Source organism: Harpegnathos saltator, unplaced genomic scaffold, assembly GCF_003227715.2.
Source record: "Harpegnathos saltator strain DR-91 unplaced genomic scaffold, Hsal_v8.6 scaffold67, whole genome shotgun sequence".
NCBI classification, from domain to species: Eukaryota; Metazoa; Arthropoda; class Insecta; order Hymenoptera; family Formicidae; genus Harpegnathos; species Harpegnathos saltator.
Genome location: NW_020230504.1, coordinates 542,055 through 563,309, shown reverse-complemented (window position 1 = coordinate 563,309; position 21,255 = coordinate 542,055). Strand labels below are relative to the sequence as shown.

General features: G+C 38.0%; 1 protein-coding gene across 1 annotated transcript in view; it reads left to right on the top strand.

The window, feature by feature from the left end:
* The first annotated feature begins 801 nt into the window (after positions 1–801).
* LOC105187975 (protein kinase C-binding protein NELL1) overlaps positions 802–21,255 on the top strand; it is a 53,832-nt gene continuing 33,378 nt past the window's right edge. Inside the window, exons 1-2 of the mRNA XM_019843541.2 lie at positions 802–1,072; positions 18,946–19,096. Of these exons, the coding sequence (XP_019699100.1) occupies positions 802–1,072; positions 18,946–19,096 (422 nt within the window). The remainder of the gene's footprint in view (positions 1,073–18,945; positions 19,097–21,255) is intronic.

Genomic DNA, 21,255 nt, shown 5'->3' with positions numbered 1-21,255 from the left:
GAGAGAAAGAAAAAGAGTGAATGAGAGGGGTGGAGAGCTTTTCTCCGCGGACTTCAATCATTATAACGTGAAATCGGCGCGCGACAGAGGCAGAATGGATTTCACGTAGAAGCGTACACAGACGCTGGGCGATGCGATAGATAAAACAAGCTGTTTACGAGGCGCACAGCCGCTTTCGCGGAAGGGGTTGAAGGCTTCATGGAACAGGGAAAAGCGCGGGACGCCGATAACGAGCGTCGAGTTGTGAAGAGTCGATCAATACAGCGCCGTTTCGAGAAGTCCACGTCGCTCGCGATCGTTTTCCTCCTCCGCATCCCCTTTCGCACGTGGTCTTCGTCGTCCTCGTGTGTCGCGGTTCTTTTGATCCAGGCCGACGAGGGATTTTATCCCCTTCGGCTTCGCTTATTTGTGGGTCAACCCGCCGGAAGATCTTTCCTTACCGACGGGTGTAATCGGAGGTGAAATCGAATCGGCGGAGGAAATGTGGAGCGCCGTAATTGTTCGGCGAACGAAACAAATCCCGAGTCCCGGTTATTGTGCAGAGACAAGTCTCGTGCATTGGACCGGAAGAATATGGAATTGTTTGATCGACACAGCGTGAACGCGCATATTCTCGAGACCCGGCTGGCATTGCTAGCCTCAACACACAGTTGGTCGTCTTATTGAAAGCTTAGCGATTTGCTTTCTCTTTTTTAATAATTTCCGGACGTCTGAGAATATCATCAATGATATATATGCTGCTTTCACTATTGTTTTTCAAAATTACTTTTGAGATATTGACGCGCGACTGCGACTGTGGAAATGTGTGGATGTAATTTTCGGTTGAACGATCAAGCAAAATTATTCGATTGTGTTTCAGTTTCTGGTACGACGAGTAAGGAAGAGGAAGAGACGGCGGTGATTCCGGTCACAGAGGATGGCGCCGTGCTTCTGGGCGCAAGAATCAGGACAGAAAGCGATCCTGGAGGAAGTATAGATCTACTGGCAGCCCTGCAGTTGCACAATACTACTCGGCAGGGCGTCTCGCAGGTGCCGGGTCTGGTTAGGTTGAAACCAGCCTATTATCTTCAGGGTGAGTCAACTTTGTCCGGCATTTTCGGCTCGCTCGTTTCTCGTCCGAGACATTATCGAGACCTTTAATAACGCCAACTAGCTAAGAATAAGTACGAAAAAAGAATTCTCTTAGGATATATGAAATAATGCCATCGGCTTTAACTTTAGAAAAGATAGCGTGAGTAATTCCTAATCATACCGAAAGCCTTAACTTTATCGATAACTTTTGGCACAATTAAGCGGTGAGTAATTTTCGCAAAGAAATAATGTGGTTTAATATTTCGCAAAGTGTGATGTTTAATATTTCAATCGGTAATAAAAAATTCATTCTAAATTTGAGCGTGCTGAATATCTTGGCAGCTCTTTTTTTATATGTTTCTCACCGTCGTAGAAAAATCACATAATTTAAATTAAAAATTATTAATATAAAAATTATTTATAAACTAAAAATATTAGAGAACGTGGTTTAAGACGGCAAGAAACGTATAGAAAAATCTTCATCCGAATTACACGCTTATGCGTATAAAAATAATACATTTGGATTTGCAGTATATTAAAAATGACAGTGCTGGGTATCAATCGATCGCAATTTTGGCCGACTAAAATAATCAAAATTAATATCGGGTAAATCATAATGATAACACGCAATAATGATCTCAACCGGTCACTTTGATCTAGTCGATTATACGCTGATTACTAATTAATTTCATCAATTGAATTATTCATAATTACATGCTCACTGATTAATTTTCATTACTGATTTGCTGATTATTTCAGTCAACTAAGATTTTAATCGATTAATGCAAACATTGTTGCCTAAAATTCATCACACGTATCGCGATGGTTATCGAGTATCGAGGAGGACGATACATCACACACGTAGCGACAGAAAACGAATTGAATTAAATGATAAATACACATTCGCAACATGCGTCTCTTATATTAACACGGACACGACAGGAAATGGAGTTCGTTATATGATTCACGCCTTTTGGAAGCGAGATACACATATATATGCTGCGCTATAAATCGCGCGGCTCGTGCACGAAGCTACCACTTCGATAATGCTCTCTTAACCTGGATACTCCCTTAATTTGCATACCGCTGGGTCATTCTTTGCGCGAGCTATCCTATCCCCGTTCCTCGTGCAGCGTGAGCTGCAATTATTACCTTCCGTAAAGACGATGATTATGTTTCATGAGTTACAGCGCACGAAACTTACACGGCGCTAACGCGGATATTCGTTCTTGGAGAGTTAAATCGGGACACAGGAGATAAAGAAAAAGAAATAGAGCGGAGAGAGAGAGAGAGAGGAAGAGAGAGAGAGAGAGAGAGAGAGAGAGAGAGAGAGAGAAATTTCTCGAATAAATCGTCTTGAGGTGAAAATTCTCGTTGAGGAAGTTTACGGTTTAATCGATGTAATTTCACACGGAGAAAAAGAATCATGGCTGAATTAACGCGATAATAAATGAACTAAACGCGTTTTTTTCCTTGGGAGGGAAATGGAGTTCCAGTATCGGTTGAAATTTGTGATTAAAATAATCAAAAGGTCAACATTGAGCAAATTGCATGTAATGATCGTCACCGTCGATTATTCTGATTTGATTGATTGTGTGCTGATTAATAATTAACTTTATTGATTGACAAAATTATCCATAATTACACATGTGACGATTAACTTTAACAATTGACTTGCTGATTGTTTTAGTCGGCGAAATTTTAACCAATTAATATGCAAGATTGGGAAAGTTACTTCGTAAAGTTACAGTTTTTTCACTGAAAAAGTAACTTTAATAAAAATAAGTTATAGTTACAAATTACTGACCTTCAAAAATAACATGTTACAGTTATAGTTATTTAGAAAATAACGAGTTGTTACTTTTCAGTTACTTTTTACAATAATTGTGCTATTAATTTAAATTTCCTAATTGTGTAAATTCCTTCAATTTTATGTATAAAAGTGGTTTGTTGATTATTATATATTCTGCATATTGTATATAATTTTAACAAATTAGATTCATTAATTTAGATAAGCAATTCATATTTATTCCTTAAGACTATTAATAACAACTGGGAACAGAAATACCTAGTTGTTCTCGTTTCTAAATTTTTGTTGTAACTCGAATATTTCTGCATATGACGGTCGTGGCATTTTACAATCCTTCTCCGAAGATTGTGATGTTTTATATATTGTTCGAATTTTTTATATAACTGAAACCATGCAGCGTACTTCACGTTGAACGCAGGTTATGTTAACAAATAAGGACTGGCGACGCGCGACGGAAATGTTCAATAGGCGTACAATTTTTTTTGAAAGAAATACAAGTTGCGTTCGGAGAAGAGATTATCAGCGCTATTGCGTCATTTTATCCTTGTTTTACATCTAATGAACGATAAAGATAGATGATGCAATAGCGCATTTTCCGAATGCAGAATGCCGGAATAACTGTATGCTTATTGGATATCAAGCATCGCGTTATCGCGCTAGTCTGCTAGAAACTTGAGTTTGAAACATGTAAAGTAACTATTAAAGTAACTATTAAATCAGTTACTAAATCAGTTATCAAACAAATGTAACTAAGTTAAGTTACAGTTATAGATGGAAAAAACGGAACGAAGTTAAGTTTTAATTATCAAAAGGAATAACAGCAACTGTAACTTCGTTACAAGTGACGAGTTACTTCCCAATTCTAATACGCGACATGGTTCTCCGGTTCTGACACTCGTTCAGATATTTCGTTTCTTTCAGCGAAAACGCCTTTTGCCTGTTCATCGTCATGTTAACTCAAGCAATCTTGTCTCCCGTGTGGTACAACGTCGCAGCCGCGTGACGTCACGATATTTACGTATCAAACGATCAATTTAGCAGAATTTAATGCGCGTACGGCGGTGCACGTCGCGATAAAATTGGTTTCCCGAAGGACCACGTAGCCAGCTAAAATTACATTACCGGTGGCGTTTGACGAATACATGTGCCTCTCATTACAGCCGACGCCGGTTATGCAACGTGTGATTAATCGATATTGCGAAAGGTCAGTTCGATAGCACACCGCCTACGCGTCACCGTCTTTCTCGTCGTCGTCGTCGTCGTCGTCGTCGTCGTCGTCGTCGTCATCGTCGTCTCCGTTCGCAGACGTCGCCGAGGGTATTCCCCCGTGGCGAATATCGATTGTTCTCTCGAATTTCGTGAAGTGGCCCTTCTCTCCTTTCGTTAGGCCGCTCGCGCGACGCTTTTAACGGCCGATGGACACGACGACGCGACGCCCTGATATTGGTTTCATTGAAAATCAACCCCTCCCGTCCCCTTTGCCCGCCCCACTTCGGCCAGCCGGCCCCGGCGAAGGTGAGGCGACGCTTCGCATTATAACATGCTTATCGAATTTTACACTCCATTTCTGCACACGATGTCACGCACGCGCCTCCTGAAAATCGATCGCGCTCCAAAGAGTTAAACGATATTCCCGTTAAACGGCCGACTCGTCGCGCCGGCGAGCGCGTGGCGTCTATTCAACCCCGTTCAACATGGTGTATCCAATTATACCGGGGGCACCCCCGCGTTCCCCTCGAGACGGCGACTGGTGTACGAGCCACGTGGGTGGGTGCGTGTATATATGTATTGTGTAGGCGGCGGTGCAACGGCCGCGAGCGGAAAGCGGGCTTGGAAGGCGGTAGGAGGAGGTGGAGGAGGTGGAGGAGGAAGAGGAGGGGAGAGGGTGAGTGCGTGAAGGGACAAGGAAACGGGGGGATAAATTAGAAGTCGGGGGAATGAAGTTTCCCCGAAAGAAATTTCAATTACACCGACGCCCTTCTTCCTCGGGCTGCATTCTCGAGGGCGCTCTTTCGTGGGAGCTTTCGAAGGTGAAGGCTCTTCCTGTCATGTGCTCTCGCAACATCGGGAACGTCGGGGGTGCCTCCCTTTTTTTCCGCTCCTCTTCTCATCGTGGATCCTTGACGCTCTTGCTCCTGACGCTCCTCCAACCTCCCCCTCCCCCTCTTTCCCTCTCTTTCTCGTGCGCGCACGCGCGCGTGAGTTTCCCTCGTATTAAAAGAGAAAGGGTGAGAGCGGAGGGAGGGGGGAGGGGAAGGAGTGACAGATGTAGTAATCGTAATACAGTTTCTTCTCCGTGCCTACGCAAATGTTTGCTTTAATTTTGTCGAGTTCTCGCCGGTTGACTTGGAAGACAGCGCGCGTGAATGGCGAGTGTTTACAAGTCGCGGTCGGAGCGTGCGGGGTGCTGTAACCCCTACGGCTAATGAACGCGTTGAGATTGATACGGAAGATTGGACGGCAGATTCGAAAGCCAAAAGGGCGGGATTCTGGGGTCCGGGTAATTTTCTACGCGTCTACCGATTTAATAGCCGTGGCAAACGAGCGCCTCAATCGCAACTCGGAGAGTGCTCCTATACCGTTGTATCCTCGTCGGGAAACAAATCAGTTTCTTCTTTTTAACTCTCTGGTGGGCGTGTGGCCTACGGCTATAGATCAGCACTCACTCTGCGACGTTGCCATTTTTGTCCAAGTGAGATTTAATCCCTCCTCTCTTCAATATTCTCTTTCTAACGAGGAAAGGGCGGATCAGTCAATGCCGCATCCTGCGATCAATCTCGCGGGCCTGCTTTATACAGCCGTTTTGAAAGTACATGGAAACAAATCTCGGTTTTTCGTGTGTCGGAATATGGGGACCAGATGGAAACTTGACGACGAAATATATTTCTGTTATCATAACTGAAAACATTCGTCTGAATAATAAATAGTATTAACCCTCCGTTAGATATAGCTTCACATTTCAAATGTCCGATATTTTCGCGGTATTTACTAGAAGTATGCAAAAGTTTTCATCGTTCACGTATAGATGGCATCGTCAATTATTTACATGAAAAAGTTGCGACGTATTTTTGTTAGATTGTGTCAGTATTAGTTAATCTACATATGGAATCTACATGATGTCATATTCATAAATAAGTCATATTCATTGACATAACCATTTTAATTAATTTGTATGAAGATGGAAGTCGATAAGACGCATATTCGTCATTGTATGTTTTCTTTTATTTCATTAACGTAAAACAGCTACCGAAGCAACCAGAATCATTTGCGAAACTTATAGCGAGGGAACGATAGTTAAAAGTTCAAGATGTCGTCAGTGGCTTCGGTGCTTTAAAAATGGCAATTTTGACTTGAAAGACAAGGAGCGTGCCGGGCGATCCCAAGAGATGAGTTCGGATGACTTGGAAGCGTTATTGCAAGAAGATTCGACTCCATCGAGTGTAAAACTTGCGAAAAGGTTATATGTTAATCAGAGCATTGTATTTCGACACTTGCATGAAGCGGAGAAAATTCTGAAGGAAGGAAAATGGATTTCTCATGAGTTATCCGAGAATGCTATTGCCAGTCGAGTCATCATTTGCTTTTCGCTGCTCAATAGACACAAACACAAGTCTTTTTGTATCGAATTGTGACCGGAGGTGAGAAATGGATTTATTACGACAATCCCAATCGCAAAAGATTGTGGGTAAATCCCGGAGAATCCTCCACATTACAGCCAAAACGAAATATCCATGATCATAAGGTCCTGTTCTGTGTATCTGGCGGGACATGCAAGGAGTGCTGTATTATGAGCTGTTAAAACCATCTCAGACTATCACCGCGGGATTATACAGTCGACAATTGAGCCAGTTGAATGAGCAATTGATCGAGAAACGACCATATTTTGCTACAAAAATTCCATAGAAATTTTTCTCTTCCTGCAACCGAATTTTCGTCCGGTCTCAAACAAAAGAAAATTCAATTAATACGCGAAATATAATTAATTTAATTATACTATCGGGATTCTTTTTTGTGCGAGATAAAAATTAACCTCATTTATGGGAACTGAACCTCGTGGCCTCGTGGCTTACAATGGTGAATCGAGCGCCTAAAGCGAGATGAAAAGACGCACGCGCCTATTAAAAGGATTAAAGCCGAGAAACCGAAAGGTCCATTTTAATTTCTTTCGCAATTGCGATGCTAATCTCTATAAGACGGAGAAACCGAAAGTTCCGTTATAATTCCGAACTCAAAGTCGCAAGACGTTCCTTCAATCCCAAGACTCGTCTACGGAGATTCGAGCGGCGTCGAGAGGAAGACCGTTGTTTTATCAGTTCACGACCAAATCCGATCGCAATAGAGAGATATTTGTACGCTCGCTACAGTTTATTCTCCTTGACATCCCTATCTGCCACACGTATCTTCCTTATTTAGGCCGCACATCCCTCCATCCTCGCTCACCCTGGACACACTGAGAGCTTCTTTGGGATTAGATTTATCTCGCGTATGAACCGTTGAATCTTAACGCGCTCGCGCGCGCACCCGCGGTCGTGGACAAAGAATGAGAATGATATACAGCGACACGTGTCGGAGTTTTCTCTGAACGTGGAAAATGGGATCCCAGCCGTGATCCCCTTTGTGTTCGTTTTCGAGGAGGGCGCGGAGGGGTGATGTACAATCTCCGACGATTTCGGCGACTCGGACGAAAGCATCAGCCGGGGTTCTAAGCACGACGACGAATATTCGCATTTTATTTATGGCCGAGCTCGGCGGTGTTCTATTAATTATTCCCTACGATATCTCGCATGAAAGCAATTTTCTGTTTCCTTTTCTTCGGCATTGGAATGGAATTGTCGTTTGTTTGAAGTCCGCGCTTCGTTCTCGTAGCTCAGCGTGAACGCTGATTGAATCGTCCTATAAATATTTTACGATGATATAATAAATTAATCGGATCGATATACACCACGAGCGGCCGCTCTCGCTGCGTATAGACGAGATATCTGTTATCGACCGTATAATTCTCATGGGACGCTCGGATGCGCGCAGCGGCGATGCTGATATGCCGACGGTTATCGAGATCTTGGCGTGCAGGGTTATGAAACTAAATATCTATAATCCATGTCATTTTTGAATGGCGAACGATGAAAATTAGCGCCTATCGCTGTTACGCAGCTAAACTTAACGACAAGAAAAATAATCGTCAAGACAACATTAAAATGGTATGGTGATTTCAATTTATAACCTTGAAATTTCTCGGAAATAAAAGAAAAAAATCATTACAACTGGAAGTATCACTGTTTGATATGTTTGATATGTTGACTGTTTGCTTCGGACTTTTCGCTATAATTCGACGTTCAAAGTTAAAATTTAAAGCTGCAAATTTCCCGACTTTGCGAAGACTTTATATAGCTTTTAATAAATTAATTTTATCTTTTTTATTTTTAATTTAATTTATATTATTAATGAAAAGTTATCCGTTTGATACAATACGCAGTATCTGATTTTCAAATATTTATAAAGCAATGCAAAATGTAGAAAGAAAAAGTAAAGGCAAAATTGTGGAAATTAAACATAAGCATATAATACAGAAAAATAAATAAGATACGAAACATGCTTCACACAATAACAAAAAAAGGAAATTTACAAAAGAGAGAAGAAACAAGCTATAATTATATCAAACTCGTTAGGTCATTAATGATAGCATTTTTATAGATTGCTATTGACAGGAGGTATATATAAGAAGAATCGTTAAAAGAATTTGCAAATATTAACGGTTAAATGATTTAAACATTTTATATGAGTACAATGTTTTCTAATAAAGAAAGGTAGATTTTTGAGAGATCTTAACGGAATATTAAAAGTAATTATTATAGTTATATAGAATATCAGGACAATCAATCGAGCCTTTCAAGATCTTAAATAAGAACAAGAATTTAATATGTGTGAGTTTCTTATCCTATAGTGTAAATAAGTCTAACTGTAAAATAAAAGAGATTCATAATATCATTTTCATATAATCGGCACAAGATTACTCGTGCAGAAACTGACATGCTTTAAAAATTTATTCTGAAGATAAGAAGGAGGAATTTTGCAATTATTTAATTGTATGTACTCTCGAGTTCTCGAAGTTTCGACTATTCAAATGTCCAAATAATCGAATACTCGTCCGTCAAAACTTCATCATTCGAGCACAATGTCTTGAAAATTTATAAACTCGAAGCTTCGAGGAGCTGAAGCTTCAAACATGATTTATAGTTAAAATTACTTTCTCTCTCTCCCTTCCTCTCTCCCTTTCTTATACGACCAATTCGCCCCGTTTCCTCAAGGTTAAAGAAGAAAGGGAGAGAGGAAGAGAGATCGTTGAAAACTCTCTTCTTATTTCCATAATGCATTACGCGCACAGGAGGGTGAACAACCTTAACCCTGCTCAACCACCCCACAGGAAACGATCGTTTCTCCAATGTTCGATGGTACGGCTCGCCTTCGTGTAGCGAAAACAAAATTTCACGGTCAAATTATGGTTTCTGCCCGCATCAGCACGAAGCGCAAGGGGTTGGCGGCTCGTGCGCGTGAATTCGCGCGTAACGATTCCCTTCGAGACGAGCGAGCAGCTTGTCGAAGGGTTGCTTTTCTCGCTGCTCGGCCGACCTTCCTTCGCGTCCTACCGCACCAGACGAGACCGCCGGTATTACGTTATAATTAAGCGTTGCGCGTACGTAATTGCTCGACGACGTCGTAGCCGATTGACGACGGCCCTCGACGTCGTAGGTGGTGCGGGCTTGCGTAAAAGGCACCGACGCTTTATTATCGGCCAGGTGTCCGGTTATTCTTTGCGCACGCACCGCCGGTGCGCCTGAAATTCGAGGCGCACTTTGCGCGAGAAGCCCTCCAGCGGTAGTACGCCGCATTTTGCACGCGGCAGCTACGTAATGAGGTGTCCCTTATTTGGACGATGATCCTTCTCCATTTTCTATGGCAGTCGCTAATTTCGTGAAAGCAATTTGGAGGATACGGTGGTGCCAATTTTATTCGATCGATAAATACGAAAGCCGATGAAAAAGAAAATCGTTGGTTCTTATTGGCTCTTCATGTCTGTTGATTATACAGGGTGTTTAAAAAAAAGAGTTCAAGGCTTTAAGGGCAGATAGTAGTCACAAAACGGAGGTAAACAGTTCTGACAAATATGAGTCGAGAAATTAATGTTGTCGGAGTTATGAATAATTATTTATTTTAATTGACACAAGTGACTTTCTGCTATTTCTTGATTAGAGTAATATGATGTCGTTCTTACCGTCTTGTAAAAACTATGCGATAGTTCTCTATTGTTCATTGTTCCTGAGAATATACGACTAACAATTGCTTGCTTATGTATAAATGGGAAGAAAATAGAAATTTGTTTATATTTTGAGCAAGAACGAGATTCTTTTTAGGGATTTCTTTAAAATATAGTGCTCTCTTCACCGATAAATGACATAAACAAATTACATCAGGGAATCACCGGGTGCAAATGAGTCACCTGCTTTAATTTAAAATAAACAATTGTTCATAATATAGTCCGACCATAATCAAAATAAATAATTGTACATAATTCTTACCATTAATTTTTTGAACCATGTTTATCAGGATTTTTTTCCCTCTACTTTGTGACTATTATCTACTCTTAAAGTTTTAAGCCCTTTTTTTTAAACACCTTATATATTTGAGAACCTTATGACTGTTTTAAATTTGATTCTTTGCGCAGAATAATGTTAATTATTCGACTGATGTCCGAAAATGGTTCCATAGTTGTCCGATGACGTTTGTCAGCAATTTATTGAGATACGACAGTGGTTGATTGCAGTGTAACAATGGTTTAATAGTGATATATGACGTCATAGCCTCGTGACATATATCACTATCAAACCACTATTATTTTGTAATGAACCGCAATCGAGCCAATCTCATGTCGCAATGAACCAACACCGAATCATTATTGAATTACTTTCAAACTTCAAGTGAACCACTAATGAACGTTATTGAACAACTATCAAACCACTTTCGAATACCGCCGTGACGTCATTTATTTTGAGTTAAAACTGACCTTGTTCAACTATTATTTGCATTTAACGTGATTGAGACACTTGCTGATTATTCTCAAAAACGATAGTCACGATTAAAGCTGTAAGTTACACTTGAAGTTTCGGTTCTTTGAAGCTTGAAATTCCTAAAGAGAAATTATGTTTAACTCTTTAACTGCTACGGTCGAGATAACTCGAGTGTGGAAAAAAATGACGGCCTTGCTACGATCGAGTTTACTCGATTTGGACTTTCAATGTGTGCGGTATTGCGTGTGGTATTTTTTCAAAATTTAAAAATGTGAATTTGTGAAAATCTGGATCATCAGCAAATTTTAAATATTTTATAATTGTAAAAATAACTCAGCAAAGAGGGTCGTACTGGTTTAATATCTCAGCAGTTAAAGGGTTAAATCGCGAAATTTCTGAGTGTGAATTTTTGAACACTCGAATACTCGAACGATTCTAATTGTATAGAATTTTTTTGTATTCTTCAATATTAGTCTTATCAAGAACTGCGATATTTCGAATTCCGAATAGCGTTTGAAGATTCGAAGTTTTGAGGTCGAATTATATCGAGAAACTTTGAAGCTTCGATTATATCAAATAGTACTATATTATACCAGGTATGTAAATGTAAAACCGGAATTTTTGTATAGAAAATATACGTTTATTGTATGAAAATGATGAAAAATATTTTATTCGAAGTATTGCCCATCGCTAGCTATACATTTTTCCCACCTATCTGACAATTTGTGGATGCCACGCCAAAAAAACTATTGCTCTTTTGAGGCAAACCAGTCATCGAGCCATTTTCGTACATTTTCGTAAGAAGTGAAGCGCTGCTCAGCAAGTGCGTGTCCCATCGATGCAAATAAGTAGTAATCGGACGGAGCCAAGTCTGGTGAGTAGGCTGCATGCGAAAGTATTTCCCAACTAAACGCCTCAATCGTTTCCTTCACCAGTTTTGCTGTGTGTGATGGTGCATTATCATGAAGTAAAATCACTTTGTGTTGCCTTTTTTGATATTCTGGTCATTTCTCACGCAAAGCTTGATTCAAATCGATCATTTGTTGTCGGTAGCGTTCAGTATGAACGGTTTCGCCAGGTTTTAACAGCTCATAATAGATCACACCCTTCTGATCCCACCAAACACAGAGCATTGCTTTCCGTCCACAGCGATTTGGCCTTAAAGTCGATGTCGATGGTTCGCCTGGAGTTACCCATGATCTTTTACGCTTAGGATTCTCAAAATATATCCACTTTTCATCGCCAGTCACAATTCGATGGAGAAATTACTTTCTTTTGTACCTGACGAGCAGCATTTCGCAAGTGGTTTTTCGGTTTTCCTGCTGTCTTGCATTCAGTTCATGCGGAACCCATTTTCCCATCTTCTGGATCTTTCCCATGGCTTTCAAACGTATGGAGACGGCTTCTCGTGTCACATTTAATTGATTCGCGAGTTGTTGTTGCGTTTGAGCGTCATTCTCATCTAACAACGCTTGCAATTCGCTCTTCAAACTTTTTCGGTGGTCTTCCACGTTCTTCGTTTCTCACGTCAAAATCGCCACGTTTGAATTTTTTAAACCACTCAAAGCACTGTGGTTTACCAAGAGCATGCTCACCGTAAGCTTCGACAAGCATTCGATACGATTCTGCAGCAGTTTTCTTCAAATGGTAACAGAATCAATGCTGTCCGCAAATCGTAGCTTCCAGGCACAAAATTCGACATGTTCAACGCTATTACAAACTATGCTGTTGTATGAAACTTGTATTGTTGTGAGTTGGAAATCTTTGTCAGATGTCAACAAATGGAAATGGCGCCAATGACGCGGTTTGACGGTAACTACATTAACAGCTAGGGCTATCTATGAGCAAATTCCGGTTTCATATTTACAGACCTGGTAGTCATATATGATACAAAAATATACAGAGATACGATATAGTTGTGCTGAAATCTCTTGTTCTAAAATTTGTGCCGAAAGTGGAAGACATTATTGGAGTTCTGTATACACTGACACTCACTGTGGATACGATTTGATCGGAGAAATATTAATTAACGCGATGTCGACAACAACTCGATTACGTTTGCAGTAGTCGATGAAATATTTTAATCGTATGATGGGATATAAAACATACTGATACATGCACACCGCGTTGTGTTATGTGTGTCGCTCGTTAATTCTAGACATGTACAGAATGATTCAGTCACTGACGAAGCGAAGAGACAAAGTCATTTCCCGCTAATCCCGCGAACTGTCATCGCTGATCAATCAATGACGAACACTTTTGACGACTGAAAAGTTACAAACATCAGCGCTAGAGCTTTAAATTATGCTTGAAGCTTCGGACCTTCACAGTTTCGAACTTTGAAATTTCGTAGTATTATATCCGGATAATGAAATTTCGAAGAGTGAATATTCTAATATGCGAATACCCAAATAATATTAATTGCACGGAGTCATATTGTTCTCTTTAGAATTAGTTTTATTAAGAGCTTCGGCACATTTCGATTCCTCGAATGTGTCAAATAATACTACTTCTATTCTCAGTCCTCTTAAGACTTAATAACAACGATCGTTATTAACAGAGACTCTTTAGTGTGTATATATGATAAATTGATATAATCACAGAAAAAGAAATAATCATAAAAAAAAAATAAATTCGATATTAGATAAGCTATAAAGAAACAGTAAAGTAAATAAAATAAATAAATATAAAAATTAAAGAACATTTAAATTCAGATAAAGTACTGTAAACCAAAAAAACAACGGATCTTGAGAATGTACTTACTGTCCTATATATTGTAATTTGCGAATGTATGAATTTAGTTAATGTAAAATGTTCCAAATCTACGATGCGTTTAAATTATCAAATTATTCGTTGCGCGCACGTTACCTATCGAGATAATCAAATATTAAATAATTACTGAATAATTTTTTCTTTATAAGGCTAAAAAATAACAGTAACCGTTCTAGCGTAAAAAGAGACTAGCTTGCGCAGCAGTTAATATAGAATCATACTTTGAGGTTTTTCATTGGTTTTTCATGCTTGTCGAAATTTGCAAGTTCAGCGTGAAATAAAACAGGTCGATCGATGAATGCGATAAATAAATCTGCAACTTCAACCTCAAAGGGCATAATTTTATCTATTGTATGCACATGTGCGTGCATACACACATACACACGCGCACACGCAGCGTAATTGCACAGATGTGGGATTTCTCGTTTGCACATGACACATTACACGGGCCGCTTAATGACGATGATATCGAAACCGCGATAGACGGACAGCAAGATTGTCGATTGCCACGGCTTAGTTGCGGTGTAATTTGCCAAATGGCCGTATTAATCTGTCTAATGGATACCTACCTATCCTATTCGGACAAATAGCCACCATTTCGAAGCGACGTGTTAATTGAATATGCACAAAGTATGGCTGCGATCGATTTGTATAGCGTGCGATATTCGGTACGATAGCGAACAGGAGTGATTCGTATCGTAGGCGACGAAGTAGGGGAAACGAGCAACGGTCTGTCACAGCACGGATGTTTCTACTGTGGGTTTGTCGGATAATCATCGCGTCCGTCGAGCTTCTTGTGTATTTCTGGCACAGACAGGCTATCGAGATAATCGAATATTAAATGAATCTTAAATAAATAATTACTTAAGATTAAAGACTTAGCAGTAGTAATTTGTAGCATCAAAAAGCAATAGCCTGTGAAAGTCTGTAAATTATAAGCCATTTGAGGTTGGAATTTGAAATTTGAGGTTAGAAAACTTTTACTAATTTCTACAAATTTGTCGATCGAACGTTAAAAAGAATTCTTAATACTAATATAAGCAACAAACACATTATCGTCTTAAAACAAAATGATGACTATAATTAATTTATTCTAAATAGGAAGAATGTAATTGGAAATGTTTATGTGTAAGTCTCAATTGTAGATCAGCTAATTATTTCGAATCTCTATAAAATCATATTATGTTTGATTCTGAATCAATAGAAAAAAATGACATGTTAAATATATGATATAAGATCTTTGAAGAAATACAGATTTTTTTAATTCTAAAAACTAATTTCATTAAGTATGATAATATGATATGAATATTAATATGAATTAAATATGAATTAAATATGATGAGAATATTAATTAAATATGATGTAGGTAGCAAATAAAATTCTAAATTTTTTTCTTAAATATTAATAATGTTTATGTAATGTATATGTAAACGTAACCTTAAAATATAATAATAGTAAAATAACTAAAGGATGTAAAAAGAAGTTTGTCTTTCATGTTTTCATTATAATGTGTTCTTTTTTAAATTTAATTTAAAATTCAAACTTGATGTATATATAAAATTGGAACCGTTATCTTATATTTTAATATTGAAATCTTTTGATCTTTTAAATATAACGGAATTTGCAGAAATTATGTAAAACAAAAATTTCCATTCGTGGAAGATGAAAATAGACATGGATTGTTGTGAGTTGTTTAAAAATTTTAACATCGCATATTAATTATGAACATGATCTATCTATCTATTATTCAACAACAATTATACAAATCTATTATTTAGTTTATTTAATTTCGTTAATTGTAATTAAAGTTCAGGCCGCGTTGATTTTGATGTTTCGCCAATAGTTTGAGTCCGGAAGAGCTATATAAAAAATTCATGACTGAAGAGCGACAAAAATTTCGGGTTGACATGCATTGTTGCTTTTTGAAAATTGTTTATCCTCTAAGTTGATAGTCAGTTTCTCGCATAATACCGCAGCTAGTAGATAACTGTCAATTCACCTGTTTTCTGTTTAACGTACAGCGCTTTATGTAACGCGAAAGTGTTGTTATTTCGGAGCGATATCGAATCTTTTTACTGCTTGTTTGCTCCCACATCGACGATAAAACAAACATGGCGCGACGTTGGCGCGGAGTTCACTGTTTTCACTGATTGTCCCCTTGTTTTCTCATAAAATATATGAACGACCGACGTAGAAACCCAATAAAACAAAGTTTCTTACATGTTTATGGGTCACACAAAAAAGATTATTGTAAGTGTTGGTTAATTAGTAACTAAATGGTAATTATATATGTGTATATATATATATATATATAAATGTGTACGTATATATACAGGGTGTCCCATTTTAAAGGACTCACTCAAATATCTCAGAAACACTGTGTTAAATCGAAAAATGCTTAAGACAAAAGTTGTTTAGTTTGGGGAAGGGGGACATAGGACAGCGATAGTATTTTGTTCATAGATGACGCCACTTTCAAGATATTCACTAATTATCAATTTTCTTAAATGGAAATCCCAGTTTTTTATTATATCATCCTTTTCTACTAATTAATTTGAGCAACTTTTGTCTGAAAGATTTTATTATTTGCTTAATATATATTGAGATATTTAAGGAAAACTTGGTAACTTTTCCAACATTTATCTTACGATATCTCGCTAACTATTCGTCGAAAGAAAAAATAGTATTAAACTTTTTTACTTTATTTACTATCAAGAATATATTACTATAATAGTGCCCTAACTTTTATTAGTTTATCGACCTTTGGAAATTTCAAAATTATTAAATTAATAAAAGTTAGGGTACTATTATAGTAATATATTCTTAATAGTAAATAAAGTAAAAAAGTCTAATACTATTTTTTTTTTGATGAATAGTTAGCGAGATATCGTAAGGTAAACGTTGGAAAAGTTACCAAGTTTTCCTTAAAATATCTCAAAATATATTAAGCAAATAAAAAAATATTTCAGACAAAAGTTGTTTAAATTAATTGGTAGAAAAAGATGATATAATAAAAAATTTGGATTTCCATTTAAGAAAATTGATAATCAGTAAATATCTCGAAAATGGAGCCATCTATAAACAAAATGCTATCGCTGTCCTATGTCCCCCTTCAGGTTAAAAAGCTTTTGTCTTAAGCATTTTTCAATTTAACGCAGTGTTTCTGAGATATTTGAGTGGTTCCTTTAAAATGGGATACTCTATATATATATATATATATATATATATATAATATATAATGACTGAATTGTATGAATTGACTGAATTGGTTTTTACAAGGCTATAAATTATATTTGAAGCTTCATAAGGTTTTCCTAAGTTTCGAAGCTTTGAATTTCTGAAGCTTTGAAACATTATATTCGAATAACAAAATTTTCATCGCTTGAAAATTCAGAGCTTCCAAATCGAATTATTTGAAACTTTGAACTTTGATCTCAAATGTCGAATTATATCGCAACTTCAAAACTTCACATATACTAAACAGTGTTACTTCTAATTCATGATGCCTTATCTAAGTATAAATATATCGTTAGATAATAATAATTTTACATATTCGTATAATAGCGATCATGTAGCATTTTATTGCACTTCTCACAGTTAGTCCTATTGAATACACGAATATTCGATGTTTCGAATATTCATGTAGTATTCAAAGATTCGAAGTTTTCGAGTCAAGTCGAATTAAACAAAGCTTCGAATATATCAAATAATATTACCTCTAGTTTATTACGAGCTTCCTCTTAAAAAGACGTGCGTTTAAAATGATACCGTCAAATGCTAACGTCGACCACTTTCCAGACAGCATAAATAATGCAAGTACTTCCCCGGCGAGTTCTGGAGTCCGTTAATAATAACGGGCATGAAGATATGCAGCGCCACTTAAGCAGTCGTTTTCCGCGAATCCGCGTGCGCTCGATTTGACATTTGTATTATTAAATCTCAATATCATTTCCTTGGTGAAACATATCTCTCCCCGCTGCCGCGAGCCGAAAGATTGCTACATAAATAATGGTCGTCCATTGTGCTCTAAATTCTAACCGAAGCGCTTTCCGGGGGCGGGCGGGTTCAACCTTACCTGGAAGGCGGCCGGGTTAAAAATTCAAATCAAGCCGGTGTGGCTCCGCATCGATTTCATACACGGCATGCGGCACGAGCCTTTCTCCCAGTACTCGTGAGGCTCGTCTAAGCTGTACTTTGGGCCTGAATTCAACATCCCATTCTCGCTATCCGTAACCAATAACCGCTGATAACACCGAGAAAATAGTGCATTATACTTTCGAGTCTCTGTCTCACATCGACATTAGTTTCTCCATTTCGATCATACAAAATAAAAACGTAAACTGTCGGGAGACAGTTCCAACTCTTCACCTTTAAAGAGCACCGCCGCGGCGTCATCTCAAATTCCAAATAAAATTTTGGAAAAAGGTGTTGCTGCGGCGGCGTCTTTCGAGCTTCAAATTTTGTTTTAAACTTATCAAGCTGAAAATTCACTTTTTTTGAGTTTTTTGAAGGAAATGTTGAGACCTTTACGTTTATGTTTGAAGCGAAAAAAGTTAGTCCTGTGGCGCACACGATATTCTTAGACCGTAAAAAGAATAATTATTTGTAATTGGTCAATTTATTTACCACTTTTATTACTTGCCATAAACCTTAAAATTCCCTTTTCTTCGCCGCGGCTATCTTGATTTACGACGTCAGAAGCTGGACAATATTCTCTAAATATTCTTGCAAAATACGTTGGAATAAAAAACAAACATGTTCGCAAAATGACGCTTGCAGTAAATCGAGCAGATCTGTAGAATAGTGCAAATACTTTCCTTCTGCTCTAACAATAAATAAGTGTCCAATTAACACAGAATTACGGGAGAAGACAGACGTTAATTTTACGATTATCTATTGCTTGCTAGAGCAAGAGGAAAATGTCATTATTTCGTAGATCCACTCGACCGACTGCAAATCGATTCATTTCATGGATATATTTTTTTATTTTAACATATTTTGCAAAAAAAATTGTAACGCGTATTTTCTCGCTTTTGACGTCACTAAAAGTTCCAAAGTAAGGGACCAGGAGTCTGAAATGTGTTCATTGCGCGGATTACGAGGCCAGCACCACGGTGAGGTACCGTTTGCCGTGACATTTCGTAAAAATATAGTCAAAGACTGCAGAACGCGGTCGGTCGGCTGCGCTCTTCATCCTGCCGCACCAATCATTGTGTTTTACTACTTCAGGCGAGGAGAGGGAGCTCCGACTGAACGAGGCGAGTTTCGAACGGGCGGCCACGTTACTCCGGCGGGTTCCGGAATTCACTATAGCCGCCGCGCTGCGCCAGGAGAAGGCCAATTCCGGGACGATCGTCGCCTTTTCGCACGGGAGTAATAGGTACGAAAATAGCGAAAAATTTCTGCTCGCCTACCCTATCTTGCGTCCCTTAGAAACACCGCATGGGAATTCGGCGCTCGGAATGGAGGCTGAAGAGCCTGTGACCTATTTCGAATACCGTTGAATGACGCAGATCGCAACCAAGAAACACTTTATATCCCAAATCTAAGATATTTTGATTAAGGCTCTCTCTCTGCGCGATTCTTGCCGTTTTAAATCATCTCAATTAACACACGTTTAAACGTATTCAATTATAATTAAAAAAATGGGCCGGGTTTTTCCCGTAAAAGAAAGATCTTTAAAAATAATAGGGTAAATTTCTCTTTTTTCTTTGAATAATGATAATGACAACAGATTGCCTTCGGAAAAATAATTTTCGCAACTCTTATTACAGATTAAATAGTTATAGGAGAATATTAAATCATGCAATTTAATACATTTAAATGTGTTAAATGTTGTCTTAAAAAGTGTGAAAAAACGCATGAAATGAACTCTTTAATCAAATTGCACGCTGATGTGTATAAAAATAATGCTTGAATTCGCAAATTTTTATGTTTTTGTTCGTACATTGAAAAAAGGAATAGTTAATCTTAAATTATAGTCGTTTTCATCTACCATATTTCTACTATATTTCATCTATTATATCTATCAACTATATTTCCTGGTTGTTTTAATAAAAAGCTAATATTAGCACTATGTACATAAAGTTATTACCATGAATACTATAGTAACAATTACTAAAAGATGGTTCTCTTGACAATTGTTCTTTTATTATGCGATTACAGTTGCAAACAAAAACTAAATATTTTTTCTCAGTGTGCTTTATGAAGGATATTACTGGCGAAGTTAAAAATTTTTAACGCGTTATTTGTGACGTCGTTATTATAAATTGTTATAAAAGTTAATTTTTTTACTAACGACTTGACAACCATGTTATATTTTTATTAGTAATTTTATTAGTAACGATATTTTTCGGTTAATGATAACGAATATAATTGTTACTTTGTTATTTTACACACGTAAAACGTACAAATGGGTGACAGCAATTATTTCTTTCTCTCTCTCTCTCTCTCTCTCTCTCTCTCTCTCTCTCTCTCTCTCTCTCTCTATCTCTCTCTCTCTCTATCTCTCCCTCTCTCTCTTTCTCTCTCTCTCTCTCTCTCTCTCTCTCTCTCTCCCTCTCTCTCGTAAAAGTATCTTCAGAACTTGATAAAGAAGCAATGGCAACTGTAACGATTAGTTTTGTTTTCCGAATAACGATAATAGCAATAAATTACCTTCGGAAAGTATCATAACTTATGTGACCTTGATTACAGATTAAGCGATTAGAGCAATAATCTTGCCGATGCCTCGCCTACCACATACGCGTTTATTTATTAGTTATTTGACATTTCCGTATTTATTTACGATTTTTATGTAATTTTTAAACACAATAAAGTTATTATTATTATTATTATATTTATTATTATTATTATGTTTGTACGATGTAAAAAGATCGATGTTACGTTTTCCACGAACCATCATCAGAATTTCACGGGTGTAAAGCCATTTCTATAGAGCGTAAACCTTGCGTAAACGACCGCTGAACATTTCGTACTTTCGTGCTTCACACTGTCACCCAGTCCCGATATTACGCGTGCAACGCGACAATTTTAGTGTCACATCAGCTTTAATCATGTCAGAATAATATAACAGGTTATTCTGCACGCGACGGTGAAGCACCACTGCTCGCGGTGGAGTAACACGCAACGATTGTTTCGTGTGTATATTATTACTAGGTGCGCAACTAAGTTTCCGGGTTCTTTTGATCAATGAAAAATGGAATATTCCAAGAGAAATACAAAAAATGGTTTATTCAAAGTATCGTCCCTCACTAGCTACACATTTTTGCCATCTCTCTGGCAATACATGAATACCGCGACGATAAAACGACGCGTCTTTGGACCGAAACCATTCATCCAACCAATTTTGCACTTCTTCGAAATTGGCCAAGTGTTGCCCAGCCAAACCATACGCCATCGACCGGAACAAGTGATAATCGGAAGGGGCCAGGTTTGGCGAATACGGCGGGTGTGGTAGCAGATCCCATTTCAGCGTTTTGATGGTATCCTGGATGATGAAAATGTGATGGCACGGAGCAATATCACTCGTTCGTGTCT